This window comes from Lepisosteus platostomus, chromosome 3, assembly GCF_059453375.1.
Source record: "Lepisosteus platostomus isolate fLepPlt1 chromosome 3, fLepPlt1.hap1, whole genome shotgun sequence".
In the NCBI taxonomy this organism is placed as follows: Eukaryota; Metazoa; Chordata; class Actinopteri; order Semionotiformes; family Lepisosteidae; genus Lepisosteus; species Lepisosteus platostomus.
This window is the reverse complement of record NC_142613.1, coordinates 1,584,471-1,592,971: the sequence shown is the minus strand read 5'-3', so window position 1 is coordinate 1,592,971 and position 8,501 is coordinate 1,584,471. Positions and strand designations below refer to the sequence as shown.

The following is an 8,501-nucleotide window of genomic DNA, read 5'->3' as shown; positions in this document are numbered from 1 at the left end:
GACAGACTCTCCCACCTCAGCTGTAGTTCTCTGCAGTTCATCCAGAGTGATCATGGGCCTCTTGGCTGCATCTCTGATCAGTCTTCTCCTTGTCTGAGCTGAAAGTTTAGAGGGACGGCCAGGTCTTGGTAGATTTGCAGTGGTCTGATACTCCTTCCATTTCAAGATGATCGCTTGCACAGTGCTCCTTGGGATGTTTGAAGCTTGGGAAATCTTTTTGTATCCAAATCCGGCTTTAAACTTCTCCACAACAGTATTACGGACCTGCCTGGTGTGTTCCTTGGTCTTCATGATGCTCTCTGCGCTTTCAACAGAACCTTGAGACTATCACAGAGCAGGTGCATTTATACAGAGACTTGATTACACACAGGTGGATTCTATTTATCACCATCAGTCATTTAGGACAACATTGGATCATTCAGAGATCCTCGCTGAACTTCTGGAGTGAGTTTGCTGCACTGAAAGTAAAGGGGCCGAATAATTTTGCACGCCCCACTTTTCATTTTTTTATTAGTTAAAAAAGTTTCAAAAATCCAATAGATTTCGTTCCACTTCACAATTGTGTCCCACTTGTTGGTGATTCTTCACATAAAATAAAAAATTTATATCTTTATGTTTGAAGCCTGAAATGTGGCAAAAGGTTGAAAAGTTCAAGGGGGCCGAATACTTTCGCAAGGCACTGTACCTATACTACCGCTGTCCCTATAGTCACACATTTTGAAAGTCAAGAGATTCGAAAGTTCATCACCCCGATCTGATGCCCAGAACAAAATCTTCATTTCTGTGTCTTCAGAGTAACTGAGCATGATGTGGTGGAAAACTGACCTGCACAGATTTAACTGTTTCAAGATGAATTAAATACAAACCCATCAGTTTGCAGCTTCTACACTGGTGATACAGACTTAGCTCTGAAGAGCTGAGTGTCGAGGATGAGGACCTGGCTGGATTACAGCTTGAACTGGGCCTCACTGAAGAAGACCGATTGACTATTCCCAGTCAACTGTCGCCTATTACAGATTTTTACACTTACAAATTCAGTGCTTTTCTGGAGACTCCTTTACAGCTAATGGGGATCCTCTCCACCACCACCAGTGAGCAGCCCCCCTGGGTGATGTGAGTGCACTGTATTCCCCCCACACACCAGCTCTCAGTGGGGAGGAGAGCAGTGAAGAAGCCAGTTCGGAGATGAGGGATTATTAGGAGGCCACGACTGGTAAAGGCCAGGGGGAAATTTGGCCAGGACTCCAGGATGAACACCCTTAACCTCTCTGAGAATATCTGTGGGCATTTTAACAACCACAGAGAGTCTTGGTATTAAAGGCCCACACAGACCGCAGGGTGAGCGCTCCATACTGGTCCCACTAACACCTCTTCCAGCAGCAGCCTGAGCTTTCCCATGAGGTCTCCCATCCAGGTACTGGCCAGAGTCACACAGCTCTTCATGTCTGTGCACTGCTCAAACTGTCCCTGAACTCCTGTCCAGGGCTGGTACTGCTTCTGACCATCCGGTAGCCAGATCTTCAATCTCTGAAGCTCAGCAAGGCTGGGCCTGGTCAGCCCTGGGAGAGGAGGCATGAAACTAAAACCAGGCTTCTGCTGTACATGTTGCTGGTGGACCAGTAGGTGGAGCTCTTTCCCCAGACAGGAATTTCCAAACTAGTGTCACAGTATGGTGACAGGGGTCACTGTCCTTTGAATGAGATGTTAAAACAGCTTTAGGATGACTTTGTTGTTAAAAAAAAACACATGGCACAGTTGCTAAGAGTGTTTCTCCAGCTAAATTCCACTCTGGCCTGCCTGGAGTTCCTCAGTTAGTTCAGAGTCCTACTCTGGGATCATTTGAAATGAAAACTTTTACATAAAATAATTGTATTTTAGAAACATTAGATCAGAAAATGAGAAGCCTGGCAGGACTGGGAGGGTTCTTGTCTCATGTTTACAGTTTTAGTTCTTACAATATGAAACTAAATCCTGCAAAATCTTAGAACATAAAAGCACAGGAGTCTTAAAATCATTCGTTGAAGAGTACACATTCAAAATAGAAATATTACAACACAATATTGTACCAGTATAGCACTTGCACATTGTATAGGCGCCGAAGGGATATAAATTTCATAATTAAAAAAACTGTAGGATGAGATCACACATAATGCTAATTTAAGAGTCCCTAAATGGACTTTGACATTTTCCCTTTGTTTTTTGTGCTTTAGGATTTCCTCCCTTTAATCAAATAAAACACACAGTCCCCTGAGCTTCATGAACTGGACCCTGAGGTGTACAGGAGCTGGGGAAGTGGCTTGCTTTGCATGACAGCTGAATTCCATCTCTTGAAACTGCTGTAAAAGACACGTCTGCTGCGAGATCTCCATCGATCTCCAAGCACAGATTTCTAAAAAGGTCAACAAAGCCCTGGGAAGCTCCCAGCGCTCCACAGCGCTCGTCATTCCCGAACACAGAGCGGTCAGGTGAGCAGAATCGCGCTCCTGCACCAAAGTGGTGTGCGTGCGCGCGTCGCGGTCCCACTCCCAGCAAACACCGTTTCTATTCAGGGGGGGCCGGACTCGCGCAGCCCTCTCTCTCCTCCACCTCCCTCCTGGGAATCTTCGCGGGCGGCTGGAAGGCGGGCTGGACCTCGTCCCAGGGGCGGGCATTGAGATCCGCCCAGCTCAGCAGCTCGGGCGCCTTGGCCAGGAAGACGGAGAGCAGGGCGAGGGCGTCGGCCTCCGCGGTGTGCGACGCGGCGGGATAGCGGCTGTAAAACCTGCGGTACAGCTCCGGCAGGCTGAAGCCGCAGGGCGCCGGCCTGCAGGGGGCGCCCAAGAGCTCCCGGAGCGCCAGGTGGGTGTCGGCGCAGTGGAGCCCGCCGGGCAGGTCCGAGCCCAGGCGCCACAGCTCGGTCCGCAGGAGGGGGAAGTCGTAGCGGGAGCCGCAGTGCGCCACCAGGCACACGGGCGCCGCCTGCCTCTGCAGGAAGGCCCGGATGAGGGTGACCGCCGCCCCGTCGAAGCCCGGCTTCCCGTTCTCCGTCAGGTTCTCGTTGCTCAGCCCGCTGAGCCGGGCCGCGCGGGGGCAGACCGGCTTGTTGGGGTAGGCACACAGGCACAGCTTGTCCAGGACCCGGGGCAGCGCGGGGGCGCCCCCTGCAGGATGGGGAGGGTTCTCCAGGGAATAGCGGTGCACCGCGGTCAGGCACAGCTCCGTCAGCCGCGGCCGATCCAGGCCCGTCCCCTCCAGGTCCACAAAGACAAAAGTCTGGAACCTTGTCTCCTGGGACATCGCAGACACGGCCCGGGTGATCCTACTGGGACGCCAGTCCGGGCTGTCGGAATGTGCCGGGACCCGGGATCAGCTGTGTGACACGCCACCTGCTGGCCAGACACAGAGCAGCAGGAAGTGAAAACAGACAGGATTAAACGTGCATTGCTGACAGGCAGACAGTCGACAGGATGTCAGACACGGAGCCAGAAAGCATCGGAGTTGTGGACTGAAAAAAAGGAAAGATAAGGCATCGTCAATTTTCCAAAGTCACTGGAAAAGAAACAGAAAAGACGAGACAAATAAAGGTGTCTTCTACTGTAAAGGAACAAAGCAAATGTCCAGATAGATACAGCAAAAAGTACAGTATTGCAGTAACCTGTGGCGTGTCACTGGAAGGTCTGCTCTCCGGCCCACCTTACTGAAGTAAATCTCACAGTCAAGTGGTTTCTGCTCACGGTTCACAGAAATTCTCTCTGCCACCAGCCCCTGCCAATATACTGTCTATTAAAGCATCAACATATTTTATGTAAAATATCATTTTTATTCTGGGGCCAGACTAAACGTCTTTTCCCCAGCTATGACAACAGCTGACTAAACATGTGCAAACAGCACTGATCTACAGGAGACTTTACCGTCACGTCCTGGAAGCCAGCAGCCATGTCACTCTGCAACTCACAGCTGGCAGCCCCCTGGAGCCCAGCAGGTGAGCTGGTGACCAGTGAGCCTGGCCAGTACCTGGAGGGGAGACCTCCTGGGAAAAACTAAGGCTGCTGCTGGAAGAGGTGTTAGTGGGGCCAGCAGGGGGCGCTCACCCTGCGGTCTACGTGGGTCCTAATGCCCCAGTATAGTGACGGGGGCACTATACTGTAAAAAAAAAAAAAAAGCTGCCGTCCTTCGGATAAGACATAACACCGAGGTCCTGACTCTCTGTGGTCATTAAAAATCCCAGCACATATCCAGAGTAGGGGTGTAACCCTGGTGTCCTGGCCTTTCCCATTGGCCTTTATCAATCATGGCCTCCTAATAACCCCCCTCTCTGAACTGGCTCCATCACTCTGCTCTCCTCCCCTCTGAGAGCTGGTGTGTGGGGAGCAGACTGGCGCATCATCCAGGTGGGGCTGCACACTGTGGTGGTGGAGGGGATCCCCATGACCTGTAAAGCGCTTTGAGTGGGGTGTCCAGAAAAGTGCCATATAAGTGTAAGGAATGATGAATTATTATTACTATATACACGCTCACTGGCCAGGCTCCCTCTTATCTTAAGGACTCTTTGCGTGGGCTCGGTTCACCTCACTGCCGCAGTCCTGTACAACCCCGATATTCACTGGTAAACTACTGTATTCACGATAGCGCTCCATGGGTAATTTAAACCCACTTCTCGGGTTTTGCCGGGTAAAAGCGCTGTGCTTTTTTTTTGCTCTTACGTCTAATACAAAAGCACTAACAGCGCTCCGAGTTCGTCGAAAATTACAACGCTTCTCCAGTCTTTTCATGAATGATGTTTGACAGCACTTTATGTCTGTCCCTGTTATACCAGAACTCTCGTTATACAGAAGGTCTCCTGGGAAAGTGCTCGCTACGACTACAGCACACAGCATAACCCAAATTCTCACCGCTGAATACTTGACCGATTAGTTAAAAGTCAGGTAATACAAAAATACATTTTTAGTACCATTTTTAGATGCTGCTTGTTGTGTATATTAGTAAAACAAGTTAAATCCCGAATAAAAAACAAAACTTACTTTACCTGGTGGATTCAGAACAATCCTATTGACCAACAGCGCTGCCAGGCTGCGCTGCGCTAAGCAGCCCTTTAAACAAGCAGAGGCATGTTCTTGTTTTGTGCACTTTGACCTCTCAGCAGTGGCAATGCAGTTTGGGAAGTGTAGTTTTTTCCGGGTTAGAGCATCTATAGCGTCGCTTTGGTAACCGAGAGCTCTGCAGGCAACTCAGTGTACGCTGACCTAATCAATCATTCATCAATCAGTCATTTTATGAGGTGCTTCGCTCTTTGCTACACTATACTACAGAGCCATAAGAAAATGTTGCCTTCCCGCAACAGTAAAAATGCAATAAATTTGATTTCCCTTGTCACAAACATTTTTAATATTTTCTGATCCTCTAAGTGTGTACGTACAGTTTTTGTGTGAGTGTTATGTACAGCCTTTTGCAGGCTTGAATTTGGCATTTGGCTTTCATCTATTAGCTGCTGTTAGATGTGAAATATGCAGCCTATCTGAATACACTACATGAATACACTCATTTGCCACACCTCCATATAAAAATAGCATGGTAATAGACAAACTACAAAAGAGTTTTTACTACCCCTAAAGCCCACCAACACAAAAAAAGCCAGGGGTGAGATACCGCGATGTAGATGAGCTGCAGAAAACAGACGAACCAGACTCGGTCTCATCGCCCCACAGTGCCTGCGGCTCAGATCACGCCCAGCCTGACGTGACCATAGTCCGGAGCCACACGTGTGTGAAAGGAAGTGAAAAGACTTTCAGAGAATTTTTTCTGAGCCCTCGGTTTTCCTCTATGGTCTTTGCACTTCATCTGCCCAGAGCTGGACTTGAAACTGCGGCCGATCTCGCCCCTCGCAGTCTGCTTCTTGAAACGGACAGCTGGCGAAGGAGGCTTATTGGTTGGCTGAGTGTGCTGGAACAGCCATCGGCCATCGCCTGACGGTCAGTCTCAGCCTCCACGCAGTGTCAAGGGTCACAGTCAGAGTGCCGCACCATCAACTGGGTGCAGCGCTTTGGAGCTGCAGGGCTCATCGTGCACTGAGCCTGTTCCAGAAGGTGGCATCACCCTCTCGGAGCCTGGATAGCACTGAATGCCCCGGTGGTGGTGACCTCTGTCCATGGAAAGGGGTTTGGGAGCAGAGCTGCATTTACCCCACAGGCACAAGCGAGTCCTGTTCTAGGCAATCATGAGGCATCATCAGGAAACAGGGCAGCTTTACCTTACACAGAGGGCTGTGGGATTATGGAACAAGCTACCCAGCCATGGTGTCATACTCGATAACCTGGCTTCAATTCGTTACTCACTGCCAGATGGGTGAGGTGGGCTGGCGGATTGGCTCCCTGTCCTATGTTCTTCCCTTTAATGAAAGCGTTGAGGCAGGCGGTCATGAGAAAAGAAAATATTGGAAAACAGAAAAGAAAACCAACAACAAACATGAATATTAAGGACCATTTACTGTTGAGCCTCACGGAGATCCAGCTGTCCAGGAGAACTACCGAATGTCTTGCAGCAGTCCCCATTTTTAAGCTATCACTGCACACAGCCATTTGAATAATTGCGTGACCTGTGAAAGTCATTGTGTAACCTAATCTAGGTTAGATTTAGACGATCAAAGAGAGTGAAGACTCATGCAATCAACAAACTTTAGTTTAGGATTTTTCTTTCCTTTTCCCTCCACCCATTTCAGAGTGAAGAGCCCTGCATTCCTGATACAGCAACTAATCATTTATCCTCTCTTCAGGGGGCTGCAATTATACCTTTTTATACAGGTACAGGAGCAGGGTCACGAGGCCCTGCTCCTGTACTGAGGCCTGTGCTTTCTCACCAGACTGGGAGTATAATCTGCTGTGGGAAAAGCATTACTTTCACTTTGAGATGTATTGTCCCTTTGACGTGTTTCACTCAATAAAACTAGGAGTTGGATAAATGGAAGAAAAATGCTGCAAACATAACAGTTTCTAATCCACCAGTAAATACAGAAGGTTAAGGTTGATTCTGTCAAATCAGCTCCCTGTGGTTAGGATTTAGGACTCACTGTCGTGGGAATGCTGTTGTTGTCTGCCAAATGGGATCAAGTGGTTGGTGTAGAGGCAGCATGGTGGCACAGTGGTCAGCATTGCTGTCCTGCAGGTCCAGGACCCTGGGTTCAAGTCCTGGGGTGCTGTCTGTGTGGAGTTTGCATGTTCTCCCTGTGTTTGTGTGGGTTTCTTCTCACAGTCCAGAGGCATGCTGGTAGGTCAATTGGCCTCTAGGAAAATTGACCCTGGTGAGTGTGAGCTGTGGTGTGAGTCTCTACAATGATGGGCCCAAGCTCAAGTGAAGAAACTATAGGGGAAGACCTCCATGATTTCTTCTAGCAGGTCTGTCAGTCAGACCCTCACAAAATGAAACCCTGATGATGTCGTGTGTCTGGATTATCAGCCCACACAGTTGTTTATCCTTCCACTCTTTTTATAATGGTGTCCACTGCAGAGACTGGTCTGACAAATAACCCTTAAACTGTTCCTATCTGTTCCTCTAGCTGGTTCATGCCCCGAGGTCATGCGTAAGACATTTGAAAGAGTCCAGAACATTTTATTATATTAACGTTTAAAAGATCCAGTTGTTGCTGTGTGTGCAATGTTATACACAAGTTAATTCTGGTCCCTATATGCACAATATTCACTTGACTTGGTTGCATTATAATGGAAATCTCCACTCCTGTGCTCTCAGGAGAAACTTTGCAAGTTAAGCTCGACTGCAAAGTCCATCTCTGACACAGTTATAATGCACATAACGTCTGCACTTTAACATGAAGGCAGATCTGCAGAGCCATCGATCAGGTAAGAGGCTTTGAAACTTTCTGTGAAAATGGGTTGAGAAACATCAGCGCTCCAGCCGTGCATGCTTTGAAAATAATGTCAAATAAGAAAAGGTTTAAATGAGACAGCATGAAGTTTAGCCAGAGAAGCACACCCTTGAATCTGGTGAATGGCTGCAGGACTGTTGCGACTTCCTCTCTGGCTGCTGGGTTGCGGGTTCATCTTCTCGTTGTGCTGACATTGCTGAACGTGAGAGACGAGCTCTGGCGGTGTGTCCCGTCACACAAATCTGAAATGCAAAGTGTCAGAAAAAGAAGGATGGAGCACAATTACTGAAGAAGCCGTTAATGAAACTGCACACATCATTAAAAAGCAGCTGAGTCTGTTATATTACAAAACTGTGATCTCTCCTTCTTTGCTCCAGAGGCATAATGGAATTGAACCCCATTCTGATGTTCTGGATTTGGACCTGCTCTGCGGGGAAAGACTGTAAGTGTCGTCTTCAGTTTTCGGTGTTGAAAGTGCAGCAGGTGGTTATGAGTATTCAGATCACACTATTGTCTCAGACCTTACAAATTGTGTTGCATTTTACAAGTACAGAATCGCTCTTAAATAATTATTTACAGATCTTATTCTATAATTTCATAGAAAAATCCAGAATTAATCTTTACCATTAGTGAATGGATTGCAGGT

At 48.1% G+C, this 8,501-nt stretch overlaps 2 protein-coding genes across 11 annotated transcripts in view; one reads left to right on the top strand and one right to left on the bottom strand.

Annotated features, from left to right (window-relative positions):
* Window positions 1-1,852: 1,852 nt before the first annotated feature.
* The window catches only part of LOC148674021 (three prime repair exonuclease 2-like), a 24,316-nt gene continuing 17,667 nt past the window's right edge, over window positions 1,853-8,501 (bottom strand). Inside the window, exons 2-4 of one of the 8 annotated variants that reach the window (XM_088623748.1) lie at window positions 7,963-8,097; window positions 5,001-6,364; window positions 1,853-3,484 (exon numbers count right to left, since the gene is read on the bottom strand). In XM_088623748.1, the coding sequence (XP_088479874.1) occupies window positions 2,542-3,276 (735 nt within the window). In that variant the 5' untranslated portion in view covers window positions 3,277-3,484; window positions 5,001-6,364; window positions 7,963-8,097 and the 3' untranslated portion in view covers window positions 1,853-2,541. Of the gene's footprint in view, window positions 3,485-5,000; window positions 6,365-6,442; window positions 8,098-8,501 lie in introns of those variants that run through there. The other 7 variants (XM_088623750.1, XM_088623752.1, XM_088623746.1 and 4 more) reach the window with 7 other exon arrangements.
* The window catches only part of LOC148674022 (uncharacterized), a 14,850-nt gene continuing 14,403 nt past the window's right edge, over window positions 8,055-8,501 (top strand). For all 3 annotated transcript variants that reach the window (XM_088623740.1, XM_088623743.1, XM_088623742.1), the window contains exon 1: window positions 8,055-8,297. In XM_088623740.1, the coding sequence (XP_088479866.1) occupies window positions 8,240-8,297 (58 nt within the window). In that variant the 5' untranslated portion in view covers window positions 8,055-8,239. The remainder of the gene's footprint in view (window positions 8,298-8,501) is intronic.